At 33.6% G+C, this 22,884-nt stretch overlaps 1 protein-coding gene across 1 annotated transcript; it reads right to left on the bottom strand.

Annotated features, from left to right (window-relative positions):
* Positions 1–9,459: 9,459 nt before the first annotated feature.
* LOC120126046 (calcium-binding protein 39-like) lies at positions 9,460–15,336 on the bottom strand. The gene is made up of 11 exons (XM_039144343.1): positions 15,032–15,336; positions 14,054–14,218; positions 13,855–13,973; positions 13,382–13,456; positions 12,203–12,296; positions 12,041–12,100; positions 11,287–11,352; positions 11,102–11,200; positions 10,514–10,558; positions 9,838–9,937; positions 9,460–9,742 (listed from the first exon to the last, which is right to left on the bottom strand). Exons 1-11 carry the CDS (start codon positions 15,152–15,154, stop codon positions 9,654–9,656), a joined length of 1,035 nt encoding a protein of 344 aa, XP_039000274.1. The 5' UTR covers positions 15,155–15,336; the 3' UTR covers positions 9,460–9,653.
* Positions 15,337–22,884: the final 7,548 nt, after the last annotated feature.

Below are 22,884 nucleotides of genomic sequence, written 5' to 3'. Positions count from 1 at the left end.
TATTGGAAACTCATATTACAAAAAATAATTATGTTCAATCAATCAAATCATACTTAAGCCTAATTTGAACATATTATTAATTTTCACTAAAGATCATAAACTCCCCCTAACTATTAGCATAGAAGGCATTTAAAAATGTCATTTTGACATACAGTTTTAATCATTAAAAGTACTGAAATTATTTTAAACACAAAGCCAATGTAGGTTTGTTAGACCTAATTCTCTCCTAAGTGTCGAAAACCTATCTTTATCCAAGGGTTTTGTAAAAATATCCACTAATTGATGCAAAGAATCTACATATTCTAGAACTATATCTTGTTTTGTGACATGATCTATAATGAAATGATGTCTAATCTCAATGTGCTTAGTTCTAGAGTGTTGGATGGGATTTTTAGTGAGACAAATAACAATAGTATTGTCACACTTGATATGAATGGTACATACTTCAATTCCATAGTCTAAAAGCTGTTGTTTCATCCATAAAACCTATACACAACAACTACCGGCTGAAATGTATTCTACTTTAGTGGTAGATAATACAACACTATTTTGCTTTTTTGAAAACCAAGAAATTAACATGTTTCCTAGGAATTGATAAGTACCATAGGTGTTTTTCCTAACTATTTTGCATCCTCCATAATCCGCATCTGAGAAGGCATGCAAGCTAAAGCTAGAGTCTCTAGGATACCAAAGTCCTATACTAGTAGTGTCCTTAAGGTATCTAAAGATTCTCTTAATGGATTGTAGATGTGATTCCATAGGGCATTATTGAAATATAACACATAAGCAAACACTAAACATAATGTCCGGTCTACTTGCGGTTAGATAAAGTAAAGAGTCAATCATAGACCTATAGAGTTTAACATCAACACATTACCTCCTTCATCTTTATCAAGCTTTGTAGATGAACTCATAGGAGTGGCTTGGGGTTTCACATTCTCCAATCCAAACTTTTTGAACATATCTTGAACGTACTTTGCTTGATTTATGAAGATGTCATCTTTCCTTTGATTGGTTTGGAGCCCCAAGAAAAATGAAAGCTCTGCCATCATGCTCATCTCAAATTCACCTTGCATTAGCTTTGAAAATTCTTGGTAAAGAGAATCATTAGTGGAACCAAATATTATATCATCAACATATATTTGTACTACTAATAAATATTTACCTTTTCGTTTTAAAAACAATGTAGTGTCAACCTTCCCTTTTGAAAAACCTTTTTCAATTAAAAATTTTGACAATTTTTCATACCAAGCTCTAGGAGCTTGTTTTAAACCATATAATGCTTTTTTTCAATTTAAAAACATGATTGGGAAATTTTGAATCTCCAAAACCAGGAGGTTGTTCCACATACACTTCTTCTTTTATAAAACCGTTTAAAAAAGCACTTTTAACATCCATTTGGTATAATTTAAATTAATTTAAACATGGAAATGACAATAACATTCTAATTGCTTCCATCCTAGCTACGGTAGCATATGTTTCATCAAAATATATTCCTTCTTCTTGAGTATACCCTTGAGCAACAAGTCTATCCTTGTTTCTCACTATATTACCACTTTCATCTAGCTTATTCCTAAACATCCATTTAGCACCTATAGTATATTTATTACTTGGCCTTTTAACTAATGTTCATACTTTACTTCTCTCAAATTAATTTAACTCTTCTTGCATAGCCATAATCCAATTTTCATCGGTTAATGCTTCTTTAACATTTTTAGGCTCTATGCATGAGATAAATGCAACATAATTACAAATATTCCTAAGAGAATATCGAGTAGTTACCCCTTTGAATGGATCACCTAAAATCTCACCATCCTTGACATAGTTGTACTCTCTTGGGTATGTGACTTCCCTTTCTTCAATGGTTAGATTCTTGAAGGCATCTTGAGTTTCCTCATCCTTCACTTCTTATTTTGATAATGATTCTCCCACGTCATTTTTATTCGATATACCTACGTCATCATTAACACAAGAATCCTTCCTCGAAAGGGGTTTATCATCGAAAAAAACATGGATTAACTCTTCTACCACTAAAGTTATTTTATTAAATACACAATAAGCTATATAATTTAAGCAATAACCCAAAAAAACTCATTCATCACTTTTAACATCGAATTTACCAATATTGTCTTTATTGTTGTTTAAAACAAAACATTTGCATCCAAAAGGATCAAAATAACTAATGTTAGGCTTTTTATTTTTGAAAATTTCGTATGTAGTTTTCTTTAAAATTGGCCTAATCATTACTCGGTTAATTACATAACAAGCGGTATTTATGGCTTCCGCCCAAAAATATTTTAGCAAATTGTTTTCACAAAGCATGGTTCTATCCATTTCCTCTAAAGTTCTATTTTTTCTCTCAACAACTCCATTTTGTTGAGGGGTTCTAGGTGCTAAAACATTATGTCTAATCCCATTTGAATTACAAAACTCAGTAAAACCAAGATTTTCAAATTCAGTACCATGATCACTCTTAATACTTGAAATGAAGTAAACTTTTTCATTTTGGATTACTTTTGAAAAAAAATGATAAATTTTGCTAATGCTTCATCTTTAGTACTTAAAAATAGAACCCATGTAAATCTAGAATAGTCATCAACCAATACAAAAGCATATTATTTTTCACCCAAGCTAGTAGTTCTAATTGGCCCAAAAATATCTATGTGGATCAATTGTAATACTCTACTAGTTGATTCATCATTAATGTATTTAAATGAAGCTTTCTTATGTTTTCCTTTTGTACATGCATCACATATTTTAGCAAGATTAAATTTTAGTTTTGGCAAGCCTTCTACTAAATTGCCTTGATTAAGTCTTTGTAAAACAATCATGCTTGTATGTCCTAGGCTCCTATGCCATAACCAACTATCATGCTCATCTTTAGAAACTAGGCATAAATTAGTCATGTTAATTGAATCTAAATGAACCATATAAATGTTTCATATTCTATGACCAATAAGTATAATCCTATTAGATGCAATGTCAATAACTTTACAACCGTTTGATTCAAACAAGTCATTGTATCCTTTATCACACAATTGACTAATACTTAAAAGATTATACTTTAACTCATTCACATATAGCACATTTTCTATTTGTATGGAAGAGGTATTACCTATAGTACCTATACCTTCGATGTGACCTTTTGAATTGTCACCAAAGGTTACCACTCCTCCATTTTTCTCGTTAAGCTCTGAAAACCGGCTCTTGTCTCTGGTCATGTGTCTCGAGCATCCACTATCAAGGTACCATGAATTTGAGCTTGAATTTCGTGCCTTGAAGCAATGCTCTTTTTCCTACAAAAATAGATTAATTTTTTATTTTTGGTACCCAAAGTCTTTTGGGTTTATATTCATTAGTCCCTAAAAGACTTGTCCCCTTACGTATATATTTGCTTAGGATATCCTTATCTTTAGTAGCATTGAGTCCTTTAGGAACTCATATACTCCTAATGATTTTACCATTTGAGGTTCTTTGGGGACCTCTATGATTTTAAGTTTTAAAGTTCTTTCTAACATAGTTGGATTTTGAATTTTCTCCTTTTTCAAAAACGTTTTGATCTAACTTTATCGAAAGAAGTGTTAAGATCATCAATTTTCTTTTAATGGTCATCATTAACTCTAGAAAGTAAGTTTTGCAAATTAGAATTTTGTTTTTCAAAATCTTCTATTTTGACTTGCAAGTCTTTAATCTTACTTTTCGAGATATCTATTGGTCTTGGATATGATATCTTTTTCATCTTTTAATTTTGAAGTATTTTTCTTGTATTTTGAAAATAATTTCTCATAATCTGAAGCCAACTCATAATATTCCTCTAATAACTCATTAAAAGTATAATCTTCTAAATTGGATGAGTTAGAGGTTACCTAAGAATCCTCCTCAGTGGCCATTAAGCACAGGTTTGCTACTTCTTATTCCTCTTCATCAGATGATTCATCATCGCTCCAAGTAGCCACATGTGCTTTATGCTTCTTCTTTGAAAGAACATTCTTCTTCAATTGTGGGCAATTATATTTAATATGCCCAGGCTTTTTACACTCATAGCATATGATTGGGTCCTTCTCCTTGGACTCATTTTTGAAGCCTTTATTTGATTGGAATTTTGTTCCTCTATTGGGCTTCATTTTTTTTTGATCTTTTGGCAAGCAATGCCATTTCTTCATCCTCTTCATCGTCAGAGTCACTCTCATCTTGTGTTAATTTGAGAGCAACACCAATGTTCTTCTTCTTCTCCATATCCTTATTTGTGTTCTCCTTCTTCTCGTGATCTACCTCATCTTGAATCATCATTTCGTGAGTGAGGAGAGAAGCATTGAGTTCATCGAGAGTTAAGACTTTAGTTCTTTAGCTTCGATAATTGCAGTCTTCTTCGATTGCCAAGCTTTTGGAAGAGAATAAATTATCTTCCTCACAAGTTTCTCATTAGGGATTATTTCTCCGAATCCCTTGAGACCGTTGACAATTAAAGAAAATTTATCCGTCATAGCTTTGATATCTTCATCTGGTTTCATCCTGAAATTTTCATAGCTATAATTAAGAAGACTAATTTTGGTTTCTTTTACCTCGTCAGTTCCTTCATGTATGACTTGAAGCTTGTCCCATATCTCCTTGGCAGTTGAACAAGATGATATTCTCTCGTATTCATCTGGCCCAAGTGCACAAAATAGAATATGGATTGCTTCTGAATTGAGTTGGAATTTTCTCGTCTCTTCTTCACTCCACATCTCTGGTTTTGTGGATGGTTCAGAGTATCCTCTCATCATGATATTCTCTGCTCTCATGTCACTAGCTTGAATAAAGAACTTAATTCTATTCTTCCAATAGGCGTAGTTAGCTCCATTGAAGAAATGAGGCTTGTTGATGGGCTGAGAATCAAGAACGAACTCTAAGCTTGATATAGAGGCCATAGATGACTTAGATAACGATTAAACTCTTCCCGGATCTTCTCAAGAGGTAGTAAAACCTTCAAATGAGACAAGCTCTGATACCAATTATTGAGTCAATCAATCGGATGAAATAACAAGATGGTGAATTGAAATTTAAAATTTTGGTGGAGGCTTTGATAGAAAATAGAAATAATTTACACAACTATTTAGAGTGGTTCGACTTTCTCAACCAAAGTCTACGTCCACTACCTTAGCTATCCATACTAAGGATTTTCACAAATTTACTAATTTATCTTTCTTTTGAGGACAAAGAGTAACCTTACAACTCCCTCAAAAATTATACCCCAAATTCTTGAGACACTTTCTTCTCAAAGAGAAAATTACAAACTTGCAAACTTACAGAAAAACCTCACAAGGTAAGATGTTTGCACAATTCTAGAACAAAGAAAGAACACTCAAAAATGAATACAATTGAGCACAAATTGTGTTCTTGAAAGTAAAAAGAATATTAAATAGATGTTGGCTTGAATTGCTCAAACTTGATGTTTAAGGTTTTCTTTTTTATTTTTCTAGCTTTTCTTTGTGAATTCTTCTTCACCAATGGCTTCAAAACTTGTTTAAATACCCCTTGAATGAATTATGAACGTTGAGAATCATATTGGAGTCAATAGAGCCGTTGTAGTGTGAAATCCACTTGAAAAAGCTATTGGGAGCGTATGGGTATCAGTACACCACTAAGGGGTATCGACACTACCTGTATAAAATTCAAATACTTTAACCATTGCAAACCAACAGTATCGATACTGTCCAGGGAGTATCGATACTACTATGTACAGTAGTATCGATATCTTCCAATGAGTATCGATACTACTATGTAAAGTAGTATTGATACCGAACATGGTATCAGTACCCGTTCTGCATTCTATTAAAATTCAGAGTCAAAACCAAAGAGGTAGTATCGGTACCATGACCATGGTATCGGTACTACTATATGTAAGAATATTGATACTGTGTAGGGTATCGGTACTACCCTATTAAAAATCCATTTTTGACTCGATTATGGTTCAAAATACTTTGTAAAAATTATTTCAAAAATATTTTAAGTATAAATCTCAAATTTTCATTTAGTAAGGTGTAAAAATTGATATTTGAAAACTTGAAGTAATATTTGTAATATTCAAATAATTGAATCGAATATACTATTTAAGTCGAATATAAAATCTTAAAATTAATTAACATTTTATTTGTTATATCGAAATATCAAAATGTTTTCAAAAAATATTTTTAAGGTGAGATCTATAACATTAGTTTTTAGGATGTTGAGTTTGGAGGGAGAAATAAGGTTTAAGGAATTGATTTTGAGGAGGATTTGGATTATAATTCAATTCCTATTATCACTTTCGATGATATTCATGTGTTTATACATGTCAGTAATCAAGAAGTGAATCTAGAACCTCAATAAGGTTATTTTGAGCAACTTTCCATTTGAGATGAGAAATTATTTCTAAAGAACAAACTCAACAGCCTCAAAGAACAAGTGTCATTAAGAACATCCATGAGATGAGAGAAATATTATTTAGATTATTATGTTATATTTCTCCAAGAAATAAGGATGACAATGGAATGATGAAAGATTATCTAATCAACTTTTGTCATATCATATAAGTTCTGACTCTTAAAAGTGGATTATGCCATAAAGAAGAGTATAAGCTCTATACAAGATAATAAAATTTGAGAAATTGTCTCATTACTTGAAGGTGCAAAATTGATTAGTTGAAAACGAATATTTAAAATCAAGATGGATACAAAGGTTGAAGTTGACAGATATAAGACATGTCTTGTATCTAAAGGATATACTAAGGAAGTACACAATAATTTTGTAGAGAATTTCTTTGGTTTCATTAAAAGACTCTTTTAAGATAATCATGATATTTGTTGCTCATATTTGATATTGAATTATATAAGTTTGATTTCAAAATTATGTTTCTCAATGGTAGAATTGATAAAATGTTTTATACGGTTCGATCAGAAAATTGTGTCTGATGATACAAAATTAATGATATGCAAATTTAGGAGATCCATTTATGAGTTTAAGTGTGACTCTCGTTAGTTGTATAACAAATTTCATCAATTGATTATCTTATTTAGTTTTGAGATGAATTTGGTTAACAATTGTATATCTTATCAGTTCAATGGGAGTAAACAAATGATATCCCTTATTGCTAAAGGAAACAAGTTTAGTCCTAATCATTGTCCTAAAGATGATTTTGGAACTAAGGAAATGCAAAAAGATTCTTTATGCTTCAAAATAAATAAAAGTTTATTGTATACTCAGATTTATATGCATTCAGATGTAGCTTATGATTTTATGATATTAATTAGATATTTAAATAATTTGGGTATGAACCGTTGATAGTAGCCAAATTGATTCATATGATACATTTAAGAACAAAAATGTCACATATTCACATATCGTAGGTCTAGTAGGTAAGAGATCATTCGGTTTATGGACTCCTACTTATTAGAATATAGATGCAAAATTTTGTTACATGAACTGCTAATTATAGATTTATAAGAAAGACGAATTGAGTTATTTTGTGACAACAAAGTTACAGTACTTTGTTCCATATATAATAGAAACACTTTAAGTCTAAGCACATAGACATTATGTTTCTGGTTGTTAAAGAAAATTTAGAGTGATTATGCGTTTATAGAGCATATTCGTACAAACTTATAATTGTGCGTTTACTAAAGAACTGTCACCCAAGGTCTTTCATGGGCACACTACTCATATGGGTGTAATATCATTTAAGGATATTCGGTTTTAGACGGAGCTTGTAATTTTAATGCTCGTTTGTTATAGACCAAATTTTAGTTACTTCAGTTTAAAGATGTTTTTGTTAAAAGTTAATTTTTGCAGAAATAAAGTTTATTTGGTTTATCCACATTCTGATGTTGATCAAATTTGATCTTGCTAATGTTTAAAGAAGATCAGTTGTAAATAGACACGTGTAGTTCACGTCTCATGTAATTTCCATGCTACACTCCATGATTGATCTATGTCATTCGATTGTGTTTATACTTTTCATATTTATTATAATTTTGCCACCAACAATGGCTTTTGTTTGGTTTTGTTCTTTCCTCACCAATTTGGCTTTTGTATAGCTTCATTTTATTCAAACTTTGGGTAACTTTTACGCAGATGCACACTATCTTAGATGAGATAATTATGAGGGCTGTAGATATCTAAGTGCTCTCTCTTACGGGCATTTATATGATTTTTATATTGCTCCCATTTGCATCAATAATTATACAGATGGCCTTAATCATGATATACGATAGAAGCTGCTTCAAATGCTATCACACTCAATTTGCTTCCGGTTGGTTTGGGTAAGTAGGCAGTTCTGTATTCAAACGCTGTTAAAATTGATCCTTTAATTATTTTTTCTCACTGCGAGTTGATGAACCAACTTTTGATGACCATAATGCTCTAGTGTTTTCTTACTCGTCCACATTATCAAAAAGTTTCGAGATTTAACTAGTTATTTTTCTTATTAGCTTTAATGTGAGGCATCAAGTTAATTAGTGCTTATAAACTCCTTAGAGCATTAACTTTTTTGAATGGTTCAGATCAAAACAAATTTATTTTTAAAAAATAAATAAAAACTAAATTGTTAGGTATAATTTAAAAAAAAAATTACTTTTCACCAAGAAGAATAGTGTTTTTACCCAAAAATCACACAAATATTATAATATTAATCATCAGACACCTTTTTTTTAAATTTTACCGATCTAGCATTTCTGATAAGGTACATTACGTAAAACGCACATTTGCTTAAGTAGACCTACATGGCACCACATGGAAAGACGTGTTTCAAGGGGCGCGTCTTCCAGGATCCACATTAGATTCCCTAAAAGCATTTTAAAAAATATGCTTTAAAAAATTGAAAAACAAAATTTTAGAGACTACCATCATAATTTAATACATATTAGTTCCATGAGTTGAAGAGCTTAATGAAGTTAGTTTATATAGGCATATTGGAGTGTTTAGGTTATGTTTATTGACAATGTGGTATAAAAGCTAAAATGTGTATTCTAAGGTTTATATTAATTAAGATTAGATATTTTTATATGTTAATATATTTAAATAATTACATTAGGTTAATATTTATTATTAAGGTTTATACTAAATTAACTTTTGAAGCTAATATATATGATTATATCAAAGGGAAAACGATATACTCATGTAAGATCAAATATAAGATTAATTATATTCAGACTGCTCAAACGCCTTAAAATAATGTATGTTCTTTTGTTTTAAATGATAATGGATAATTTTCGTGTAATTTAATTATATGTTTTTGATATAGTAATTTGAGATAGAATAAGCTACAAGATATTCCTTTTGAAATTGACGAGATTAAGAGTCTAACACATCTGTAAACAGCACCTGGAAGTATTTGTTTTCACGTTATGATAATCACGATTGTTGTTCCCTACTAACTAGAAGTTTTGTTTCATAAATCAAATATGGAGTACTATTTTATAAACTTTTCTGACATAATATTGGCTTTCTTTTAAATGAAATTTGGAAACCATCAAACCCTGCTTACGTTGCCAGTATGGAATCATTCGCCAACTTATGTAAATTTTGACACCGTTGCAGACGGAAAGAGTTGAAGAAGCTTGAATCATACAACAAACCCATGATACCCTCTAGTTATGAGTAGGAAAACATCACGTCCTAAAAAGGAATAGTATGTGTGGTTATTTGTTCAGAATGGGCGAGCTGGATACTCTTTGAATTTCCTTGATGATTAGCTCTTTTTCCTCTTCAAATTCCTCATCTTCTGCACCTACAATGATACACACAAGGGGTGGTAGGTAACGAGATATTATTCCAACTCAGGTGTATATATTAAGACCCAAGTCAGAGGATTGGGTTAAGAACCTTTCCCTGAGAGATTTTGAAGAAGTTGTACCAATTTTTCATGGTTCTTTGCCAGAATGATCTTTATCTCTCTTGGCTTGTTAGGATTAGCCACAAAAACCTGCAATCTCAATACAACATTCAAACGATCATTGCTATAAATATCTGGTTACCCAACAAACCAACTGTAGCTAATCGAATCCAGTTTGTTCCGTTTCTCGTTTTTATTCGGTTAGATAGATAGTTCGGTTTTAACCAATGTTATTTGAAGCCTTCATTCTTCTTCAAAAACCCGTGTCCGATGCACGCTTGGAAATGTGATACTCCAAAGGACCTCTAAACACATGGAAATCTTGAAATAAATTGAACATTAAAAAAATTATACAAAAAAAAAGGTTTTAACAATTTTAAATATCCAAGTCCACTTACATTTGAAAATGCATTTTTTATAATTGAATATAATTAATACGAAACAGAAAAATGGGTTTGGCTTAATGGCATAAAATCAATATTCATTAATTTTACAAATACGATTTTTTTAAATAAAAAAAGGGTAATTTAATGATTGGAGAGATTTTGTACTAAAGACCAACTGCAACATAGGCCACCAGTTCGGCCAGCCAGTCCAATCCTGCTTTTAAACCCAATTAATAGACTGGTGTGGTGTTCATGAGAGAGAGAGAGAGAGAGAGATCACCTTGAAAATGTGGAAAGCAGAAATTTGAATGTTTTTGCTTGAATCCTGCATGACAAAACGAGCGGAAAATCATATAACAAACGATTTTGAACAAGTTCTTGATGATTTAATATATTTATTTACCAGGGAAGCACAGGTTTAAAACTTGTCAGACAATTATTAAAAAAAAAATTGTCAGACAAACAAGTAAAACCTTTGTTATTGGAACTCGAATGTATCAGATTTGGATGTGTCATTTAATATTTTTCTTAAAAAAGTATTTGGAGGATCATATCCACACACCCATGTCTGAATATATGTAGTACACAAATGTCGAGGCATGAGTCCTTCAAGCAAAATGAAGAGTCGGAACAACATAGAAACAAGGCCAATCTATTCAAAACTTGAATGGCCAAATTAATTCAGGTAAATCAAAACTAACACCATGCAGTCCTGCTTTATGTTATTTTGACTTCTTTTTAAGGAAATACAAAGAGTATGGTTGTTGAACAAAGAAATCGTATGAGCAAGAATTTGGGACTACCAATTCAACTCAATTAACATTGACAGGATCATACAGAAGCAAAAGTAAAGTTAATAAGAATGTACCCTCAGTAATGTCATCATGGTTTTCAAATTTTGAACTTCTAAAATGTAGCGCTTCATTATCTGCGAATTCGGAGCCTCCAAAAGAAAATCCGATAGAAGCTAAACCAAAAAAACATTGCATTAACAATAAACACATCAACAAAGCAAAATCAGAAGGAAAAGAGAGAGAGAGATTGAGAACTGACCTTTAAAGATTGCCTTCTTGTCACATAATTGGAAGATGTCAAGAGTTTTTCATATAGATCAAAAAACTGGAACAATGCTATCACATTAGATAATCCAACAGTGAAAACGGAAAAGGAATATTTCATCGAACTTAAGGGAAAAGATCCACACAAATTCATCCCAGGTAATCATAGCCTGTCCCTTACTGTAAGGGTGCATTCAATATAAAACAATCCAGAAGAAATTTTAAGTTGAGCAAGAGATCTTAGTTGAATCATTTAATCAAACATAAGGTCCTAAAGCAAAATTGGGCTCCGGCAAGATCATTTCGGAGGCCGCATAAGATATGAGGGAGTGTCAGAAACAGTTTGACACAGCAGAATACGTGCAGACACGTTAGGACAAGTTAAAAAATAAATGTATACCAGACACTGTAGAAACATGATTAAAACATGAAGGAAAATCCTGGATACATCCAGACACAAAATGAAGTTTTGTTTCATTTATTTACCATTATTTCAAATTTTCTCCCAAATGCGGAATCAACAATGAGGAATTTTGGTTAAAATGGGTTTTTGAGGTTCAAGTTTTTAGATTCGAAAATTGAAAAGCATAAATTTCACATTTTTATATAATTTATTATTTAAAAAAAATTATGCTCTGCACTGCCATACGTGCCCTAAATTTTCCATACTTTCTGTGTCGTGTTTACATTGTACACGTAAAATGTGTCTCTGTCCATCCTATCTAAGATTAAACAAAATGTAAATATACCTCATTGTAATGACCATTCAAATATTCAGCTACCAATGATGCATGTTTTGTAAGGATATCCTGAGAAAATTCAATCAAACACTCATAAGACAAAGAAAACATGGAACCCAGAAATATCTTTAGTTAATCTAACAGTAAGACTTTAAAACTAACAGATCGAACCTTAAATGTTGAAAATGCATCAGAAGCAACATCAAAGTTGGGCAACTCCACAAATTTGAAGAACAACACAAAGCTAGGAGAATTTATTATGTATCTGTAAAAGCACTACAAAATTTAAAAGGTGGAAAAGTGAAACTTGTTTTTTCAGTAAAGAAATTTTGCACCTAAAACATGAGTTTAAAATGAAGTGCCTGAGCAGCCAATTTTTCGGTCCTCTAGTTTATTTGGACTAGCTCATAGACACAAACCAGCTAAGGGTTAGACAACTAACCAAAGCAGCGTCAACTTGTAATACTCGGGTTTGGGTGTCTGACATTGGTATGCGTCTGATATAGGTATTTTCGATTTTTCTAAGATTTCCATATATTTGAAGGATCCTAGAGGATCATATCCGAAAAAGGTATTTCACGAAAAAATTGAAAAAGTCAGCGCAACACAGAGTGGCACTTCGAAAACAAGCAACAGCCTAACAGGGCGCCAATGTCTATATTAGTCCTGAATTATCCAGAATGCGAGGTTTTTTACTCAAAATCTTCATGATATGCTTTACAGTTGACCTTTTAAAGTAGCCCAAAGTAAAATATTAACAAGTTTATCTTTGGGAACCAAATCTTCAAGTTAATACCATCATAAGATGTCGAAAGTGGTAATTACTGGGACTACTAAAAACTATAGTTATATGCGAGTGTTTACCTGAGAGCGACATATTGCATGCACGCTCTGCTTTTTCACTAAATCGAGCCTAAAATTTAAGCTGGAAACTATGTCACTCAGACTTTGGTGTAAATATTGGAAATGGTATGCATCCAAACAAGTATGTTCAATTATTTGAAAATTTTCATGTATTAGGAGGGTCACTGGAGGATTATATCCCTATACCTACGTTCGGACATGAGTCAGACGCGAGTGTCGGACACATGGACTTCAATCATATGGGAAGAATAGGGATGTGGACATTGATTGCAATCAAGGTAACATACAAAACTCACCAAAAATTTAGATGAGATAGAATACAATAATTTTAGAGAGTTCACATAGAAGGAAATACATTTCATTTTCGGAATAATATATGATCATCGTTGAGGATGAAGCAATGTTTTTAATCATTCCAACAGTTTAGCAACATCATTAAGTACTTCTATCATATGAAAGAATAGCCATACAGCTTAAATGTCTTACTTTGCAAGTGTTGGAAATTTGATGCACTCCCTCAACATATTTCCGCAATTTAAAGCTATTTCCTTGTTATCATAGCTGCTAGCAAAAACAGAAAGAAGACTTATACACCCAACTATAAAGATTCAATAGGTGCTACGATTTAGGTCATTTATTTCAGTATAAATACTGGATTACTGGTCAATACATTTAAATCAGTTTTATGCATATTGGATAAGCAAAACAGCTATGTTATTTGGACTCTAGTACGAGCGGCAATATGGGCATGTATGTTTATGTTTTTGTAAGTTTTACTATGAATGTAGAGGGCCCTTGGAGAGTCAAAACCCAGTATTAATGTCTTAATATGTGTCGGACATGGGTATTTTTGGAGAAATAAAGACTTGGAGCAACATAGACAGACAACAAACTATATAGATTTTCAAGCTACAAAAGGGCATGTACATAGATAAACAGTATGACATTCATAAACATACCAAACTACAAGAAAGTCAAGTAACTCCCAATTTTTCTCAATGTATTCCACACAGCAATATGTGGAATCAACTTGTTGCTTCAAAAATATGGACCAACAGTGGACTAAATCTTTTCTTGCCTGAAAAACATATACTACATTATAATGCTTATGAATAACAAGATACAAGCCACAAAATTAAAATTTTCAACAGTGCTTACTTCCCATCCCAGTGTCGGTAACTTGTGAATAACAAGAGAAATAATATCCTCTTTTGAGATTTCAAATGCCAACTGTGAGACCTGTTCAACATTTGGTTCAACCTCACCATCTCCAGAAAGCATGCATCTCATCACTGCAAAATTCTTTTCAACTTCTTCCATAGCCTAAGAACAACATAATAACAAAACTGTCAATTTCCAAGTTCTTAAACATATAAATTGGTAATTTACAAAGAACTCAAATACGCGTCTGCAGTCCATTCTTGATTTCATTTTTAAACATAAACCTCATCTGAAACAGAATGCCAACACTTTATTTAATCTGCATTGTATCAAAAAGCAGGTTAAAACAGCATCAATCCCATAAGACAGCAACAGCAGGCAGATACCGAGCAAGCATTACCCTTTTTTGTTCCATAAGTAGAACTTGCACATTCCACTTGGGAGGTTTCGAGTTTAAGTTTTTAAAGCTCTCAAGGGGAAACAAAAACTTTTCATTTTTCTTGAAGTGCTCATGTTCCAGAGATACTGTCGGACACATTTACAGACATCGGAGCTTCTAAATACATGGGGAAAAAAACACATGTGCCAGACACATACTCAATCCGATACTCAAACATGAATGCGAGTAACACGGCTTTATATTATTATTACACAAATAAAACATTAGTTCATATTATAACGACTGACATTTACATACACTATAGCAAACATCGTAATGACAGTCAATAGCATTTTCATGAGAGGAAACATGGGGCTACAAACACAAGAACATCGAATTAAAAGGCATAGAATGGGGGGGGGGGGATACCAAACAACCTACAAAATCATAGCCAAAAACATAGTCAAATGAAATATTTCCAAAAGCCCATTTCACAATTTCAATATTAAACCAAATCCAAGAAGAAAAAAATGAATGAATGAATGAAATTACATCAAATTTAAGTATTAAAAACTCAGAGAGATCTTTTTTTTAACCTTTTCAAGGGCTTTAACTTCAGCAACTGTTTTTGCATCGAGTGCATTAAGGCTGTCTTTGATCGCTTTGGCAACCTCTGGTGGGGTTTTGGGCCTCGACGGCTTGAAGAATGAGAAAGACATGTTCAAAAATTGCTGAAATAATATGATTTTACTCAAAATTCAATAATCTCTCAGTTGCGCTTTGATTTAGAATTTGCAAATTGAGGAATGGTGAAAGGATCAGTTGATCTGTGTTTGATCATTGATACTTCACACATTTGTTTTCTCGGTAAAAGCTGGGGTTTTTTCTTTTTCGCCAATTCAATGGGAATTTAGAAAATACAAAACTTAGCTGGAAAATGTTTGCATTTCAAGGAGAAAGGTCAAATGGGTCGGTTCAGAATTAGATATGTTAGAAAAAAGTATTTTACAGGGTAAACTACATCAAATGGTTATTACTGTTTGAATAAATTTTTGTCTTCTGTAATAAAATTTTAAACGAAATAAATTGATCATTAATATTATTAATTTATAATAAAATAGTAATTAATTTTATAAATTTATGACAAAATGATCCTCGACCACCATCTCTGTTAAATTGATAACGTGAAAACACTAACAAAAGGAGTATTTGGTTGGATAAACTACCTAAATAGTCTTTTAATTTTCGTACTCTTTTACTCTCCAAATTCTAAAAAAAGTAAGTTTTTGATCACTTATGTTATCATTTTATTAAATTTTGATCATTGAAACGTTAAATGCCGTTAAGTTGATGAAATGACACGCTAATAAAAAGATTAAAATTTTATTTTAACCCCAGAATTTTAGATAAAATACTAATTTAGACCATTTTGTAAACCCAAAATAGTTTTAAGTACATTTTTTATGCACAACCATAGTTGGCGGTCGGTTACCCTTCAATGTATAAGGTGTTTGAATGAAAATTTGGGTGAAAAAGACATGAATTCACCTCTATAATTTGTTGTGAACTCGATTTGCAGAAAGGGAATCTCAATATCCCATGCTGAAATGCCTGATGTTTTAAGTTTATGGCATTAAAGGCACCAAGTCATCAACACTTCCCCATTGCATTCTGAAACTCAACCAGCTTTGCCCTTTCATTTCTTCCTTATGCAAATACAGCTAGCAAGTTCAATTTTAATGATGCTTTGATTTTTACCATCTTCATTAGATTAACATGACTTGTTTCCATCTGTATTTCCTTCCTGCCTCTTCTTCTGCTTCCTCCAATTTTTAATTTCCCGGTGAGGTAAAATCTTTAAACTCAATTCTGGGTCTTTTTCTTTCACTGTTAGAAATTCGATTTGTGTTCTTCACTGCCTCTGGTACATCTTTAGGATTCTTCACTGCCACGAATTCAAATGGCCTCTCATTTTTCAGAAAAAACAATCAATGCCAATGTGACCAAATTGCTACTTTTAAAAGTTTAGTGGTTAAAACGAAAACTTATTCAAATATTAGTAATCATTTGTGTAATTTACCCTTTAAATTTTATATATTCACTGTGTTACGTCAGTAATTCATTAAATGTCTAACAACAATTAACACTCAATGATCATATTTCAATTAAATAAATATGAAAGTGATCAAATATTATATTTTTTTAAAATCCAATGAGGAAAAATGTGAAAATTTTAAATTAAATTGTCAATCTTGTAGTTTACCCTGTTTTATTTTACTCATAAATTATTGCTAAAATTTTAAATAAGTCATTCGACAATGATTTTATATCTAATTTATCCTATTATTTTCTAATTTTCAATTTTTTTTCAACTCTTATTCAGTTATTCTTGATTATTGTTATCCTTGGAGCTAGATCCTACTCTTAAGAGTATTGTGAGTCCTCGATTCAGCCAAAAAATTAGCAACTACTAGATCATATCCTAAGTAAGCTTCATTTTTGTAAGGTATGACTCATAAATATACCGGTAAAGAGGACAGGGGATGGAGCGGAGTGAGCGAAGCGAACGCAGCGAACATCAACTGTCCTTACAATGAAAGTCTCGTAGAGGGGGTTACGATTATGTGGGTTGGGGTGCGGGGGGTGCGCCCCCGCGGTACGGTACAGGGTTAATTTTGGAATTATGTACCAGGGTTTTCTATTATAAATAGAGATGTAACCTAAACCTATTATCATTGAATAAAAAATTTTCTAGCGCCGCCTAGGCACCGAGGACGTAAGCACATTGTCGAACCTCGTTAAAATTCTTGTGTTCTTTCGTTTACTTTGCCCGATTTATCAACAATTGGTATCAGATGTTAGGAGCAAAATTCGAAGTTACGAAATTCGATGGTCTGGGTAACTTCGAATTATGGAAAACGAGGGTGAAGGATCTGTTGGCGCAGCAGGGGATCTTTAAGGCTTTGCGACCTACAAAGCCGGCGTCGATGGAGGAGGAAGATTGGGAAGAATTGGCAGGAACCATACGATTATACTTGGCGGACGAGGTTATGTATCACGTCATGCATCTATCGTCTCTAGACGAAATTTGGAGGAAGTTGGAAAGTCAGTTTATGTCCAAATCCTTAACGATAAAACTGTATCTAAAGCAGCGGCTGTATGGGCTGAAGATGCAGGACGATCATGATTTGGCGCAACACGTGAATGTCTTCAATCAAATCGTTTCTGATTTGGCTCGGCTTGATGTAAAAATTGAGGATGAAGACAGAGCGATGATTTTGTTGTGTTCGTTGCCTCCCTCTTACGAACATATGGTGACTACTCTTACATATGGGAAAGAGACTATCAACGTTGAGGAGATTACTGCAGCCTTGTTGGCTCATAACCAGCGGAAGCAGAATGCAGGGGAAAACTCTCAAGCCGATAGCTTATATGTCAAGGGTAATCGAGACCGTGGACGGAAGCCAGAGAAGGTAGGGTCTGGCAAGCGGAATTCCAGATCCAAATCTAGGGATAAGAAGACAATTCACTGTTACAAGTGCAAGGAGGCGCGACATATGAAGCGAGACTATTCGAAGTTGAAAAAGCAGACTGATGAGAAGCGTGATGTTTCATCCAAGTCTGTGAACGTGGTCGAGGATGACAATTCTGATTGCGGTGAGGGTGATATGCTTTCTATTTCAACGACTCAATTGACGGATGCGTGGATTCTTGATTCTGGATGTTCTTATCACATCACGCCAAATAGGGAATGGTTTTCGACATACAGGTCGGTTAATTCTGGTTCTGTTTATTTGGGTGATGATCGATGTTGCAATATTGTTGGTATTGGTGATGTCAGAATTAAGGTGTATGATGGCTCTGTTCGGACGTTGAGTGGTGTTCGACATATCCCAGATTTGAAGAAGAATTTGATTTCTTTGGGCACTTTGCAAAAAATTGGTTTTATCCCTAAGGCTGATGAGGATAGGGAAACCATTCGGATTGTTAAAGGTGTTTTGACTGTGATGAAAGGAAAGATGACTGCAGGAAATATTTATAGATTGTTAGGGAGTACCGTTGCAGGTGGAGTTCATTCTGTTGAGTCATGTGATGATACTACAAAACTGTGGCATATGCGTCTTGCTCATCTTAGTGAACGTGGTATGACAGAATTACACAAAAGAAATCTGTTGCATGGTGTCAAAAGTTGTAAGCTCGATTTTTGCAAGTATTGTGTTCTTGGTAAACAGACTAAAGTCCGTTTCAAGACTGTGAAGCACACAACTCAAGGGATTCTTGATTATGTGCATTCTGATGTATGGGGGCCTTCCACGACATCGTCTTTGGGTGGATCTAGGTATTATGTTACTTTTATTGATGATTTTTCACGGAAAGTTTGGGTGTATTTTTTGAAACAGAAATCTGAAGTTTTTGAGAAGTTCAAGCTGTGGAAAAGTGAGGTAGAAAACCAAACAGGACGAAAAATCAAGTGTTTACGGTCTGACAATGGTACGGAGTACACAGATTCACAGTTCTTACACTTCTGTAAGGAGCACGGGATTAAGAGACATTTTACAGTGACCACAACAGAATGGTGTTGCAGAACGGATAAACAGGTCGTTGAATGAAAGAGCCAGATGTTTGCGGTTGAATGCGGGGCTTCCCAAACACTTCTGGGCCGAGGCTGTTAACATGGCGTGTTATCTTATCAACAGATCGCCAAGGGCATCATTGGCTGGGAAAGTTGCAGAAGAGGTATGGACTGGTCATGATGTTAGTTTTGATAACTTACGGATTTTTGGTTGTCCTGCTTATGTGCATGTACCTGCTGATAAGAGATCCAAACTTGATGCAAAATCGAAGGAGTGCATTTTTCTGGGTTACAAGATAGGTGTCAAAGGATTCAAGTTCTGGGATCCAGTTGCGAAGAAAATTATGATCAGTAGAGATGTTGTTTTTGATGAACAATCCATGTTGCAACAGAAGAAAGACACGACAGTGGTGGATTTCGAGCAGTTTCCAATTGAGAAACCAGAAACGTCTCAACCGACTTTTGGTGGTTCCACTACGGATGATTTGCAGGATTATAGTCTCGCCAGAGACAGGGTGAGACGGACGAATATAAAGCCTCCGAGTAGATTGGGTTTTGAAGACTTGGTCTCTTTTGCACTTATTGTTAGCAGTGATGATCCGATTACTTTTCATGATACTGTTACTAGTCAGGAAAACGACAAGTGGATGGCAGCCATGGTTGAGGAGATGGAGTCTTTGAATCACAATCGTACATGGGAGTTGGTTCACCTTCCTGAGGGTAAAAAGCCGATTGGTTGCAAATGGGTGTATAAGAAGAAACCAATAGTAACAGAAAAAGAGGGGGAGAAGTTCAAGGCTCGTTTGGTAGCAAAGGGTTTTTCACAGCAGAAAGGAGTTGATTATGATGAAATCTTTTCTCCTGTGGTCAGGCACACTTCAATCCGAGCAGTACTTGTATTGGTGGCCAGTTGGGATTTGCATTTAGAGCAGATGGACGTTAAAACTGCTTTTTTATATATTGATTTAGAGGAGCAGATCTACATGCGGCAACCTGAAGGTTTCACTCAACCTGGAAACGAGCTTTTATTTTGCAGATTGAAGAAATCTTTGTACGGGTTGAAACAGTCTCCGAGACAGTGGTATAAACGGTTTGACTCCTAAATGATCAAGATTGGCTACAACCGATGTGAGTATGATTGTTGTGTCTATGTTAAGAGCCTTGATGATGGTTTTTTTATTTTTCTATTACTGTATGTTGATGATATGTTGATTGCTGTGAAGAACATGGATGATGTTATCGGTTTGAAAACTTTATTGAGTCAGGAATTTGATATGAAAGATTTAGGTGCTGCAAAGAAAATTCTTGGAATGGAAATTTGCAGGGACAGAGACTCAAGGAAATTGTGGCTATCTCAACGGGGTTATGTTAAAAAAAATTCTAGAAAGGTTTGCGATGAGCAGCGCAAAACCAGTTAGCACTCAATTGGCGAACCACTTTAAGCTCTCATCAGAACAGTTCCCTAAGACAGATAAGGAAACTGAAGATATGGCAAATGTTCCGTATTCTAATGCTGTTAGCTGCTTGATGTATGCAATGGTATGTACTCGTCCTGATTTAGCTCTTGTTGTTAGTCAAGTTTGTAAGTACATGTCTAAACTTGGTAAGCAACATTGGGAAGCAGTCAAGTGGATCTTTCAGTACTTAAAGGGTACTGTGGGACATGGAATTGTTTTTGGTAGTCAACGAGATAATCCTTTGGTTGTAGGATATGTGGATTCAAACTATGCAGGTGACTTGGATAATAGAAGATCTACGACAGGGTACGTTTTTACTCTTGGTGGAGGACCTATTTGTTGGAAGTCTACTGTTCAATCTGTTGTGGCACTATCTATAACTGAAGCTGAGTACATGGCAGCGGCTGAAGCTGCAAAAGAATCTTTATGGCTCACTGGTTTAGTGAAGGAGTTGGGTGTTCAACAAGGTGGAGTTCAGCTACTCTGCTACAATCAAAGTGCTATTCACTTAGCTAAGAATTAGGTATATCGTGTTAGAACTAAGCACATTGATGTACATTTTCACAAGATCAGAGAGTTGGTTGCATCTGGAGAGATTTTGTTTCAGAAGGTATACACTGATAGGAATGCCGCTGATATGTTCACCAAGCCAGTTACAACAGACAAGTTCAAGCATTGCTTGGACTTGTTGAATGTTTCAAGTTGTTAAAGAAATAAGGTAACCCAACCCACATTGAATGTTTCCTAAGGGGCAGGATATTCGCCAAGGTGGAGATTTGTAAGGTATGGCTCATAAATATACCGGTAAAGAAGACAGGGGATGGAGCGGAGTGAGCGAAGCGAACGCAGCGAACATCAACTGTCCTTACAAAGAAAGTCTCGTAGAGGGGGTTACGATTATGTGGGTTGGGGGTGCGGGGGGTGTGCCCCCGCGGTACGGTACAGGGTTAATTTTGGAATTATGTACCAGGGTTTTCTATTATAAATAGAGATGTAACCTAAACCTATTATCATTGAATAAAAAATTTTCTAGCGCCGCCTAGGCACCAAGGACGTAAGCACATTGTCGAACCTCGTTAAAATTCTTGTGTTCTTTTGTTTACTTTGCCCGATTTATCAACAATTTTAATAATCATAGCTGTGAGAAAATAAATGTTTGATCCACCTGTTTTGTAATGGGGGAATTAAATATCAAAGGGTCCCCAAGCTGGGATCTTTAGGGCATGTTCCAAGGAGAAAATAAATGTAAAGGTTCTCTCTTTTTATAATGTCACAAAAAGGTCCTTTATAAGACCTAATGAGAGGTTTATGGGGAATATCGACATTGTTCTCTCATTGCTTCACCTATAGTGGTTTGGAAATACAGTGAAGGTGTTGGGGTGTTTGAAAAAAATGAAAATTATAATGTTTTAGGAGTAAATCAGATTCAAAATTATTGTTCAATAATTAATTTAAAGTTTTAGCAGTACTTTAGAGATAAAATTAAATATTAACATTTTTATTAACGTTGCAACATCATTAATTTAACAGATAGGACGGTGAAATGATCGTTTTATTACAAATCGATAGTATTAGTGATCAATTTGTTACTTTTAAAACTTCAGTAGAAAAGATAATAATTTGTTTAAATATTAGTGATAAGTTGTTTAGTTTATCCTATTTTATGAGGTGGGTTTTAATGTTTAATATGATTTATGAATTAGGGTTTAGACTAATAAATTCTAACTTAAAATTTATGATTAAGGAGTTGGAGATAACAATAGATGTTTTATAAGGTGGGTTTAATTGCTATAATGCGATTTATGTATTTTATTTAAGGTTAAGAGCTTTATATTTTGATGATCAAGGTTTAGGATTTATTTTTTTATTAAAAGATTTTGGATTAGAGGTAATAATGAGACATTACATTTTTTTATCGTTTTAACCCTATTCTAATATATTCATTTCTAAATCTTAATTACAATTTAAATATTATTTTTTATATTTCGATTTATTAATTTCTAATCCTTACACCTATGAAATAATCTCAAATAACCGTCCATGATAAAGATTAAATGTGAGTAACCTATTATCATAGTTTCTTTTTAGAATAAAAAATAGAGTAACTAAATACATTAGGCATGCCCTAAACAATAAAGAGATATAGGGGACCAAACTCATCCCGACTAAGCAAATCCAAAAGAGTTAGCGGCGTGGGGTCATACAAGGATAAAACATTGACACCATTGTCGTCAAGCTTTGTCAAATAATATGCAATCATATTCGCTTCATGGGTATTAATTTTATGTCAACCATCTACACTTAATTAATAAATTCATGATGTCACGTATCAAAGAATATGTAATGTGATAGGGAAATCATGTTATTTCTCACACGAAAGTAGTTTCAAAATTAATTTAAAACATCAAGATCATGACTA

Source organism: Hibiscus syriacus, unplaced genomic scaffold, assembly GCF_006381635.1.
Source record: "Hibiscus syriacus cultivar Baekdansim isolate YM2019G1 unplaced genomic scaffold, ASM638163v2 tig00110450_pilon, whole genome shotgun sequence".
NCBI classification, from domain to species: Eukaryota; Viridiplantae; Streptophyta; class Magnoliopsida; order Malvales; family Malvaceae; genus Hibiscus; species Hibiscus syriacus.
The sequence above is the reverse complement of the archived record's forward strand: the minus strand, read 5'-3'. Positions and strand labels throughout refer to the sequence as shown.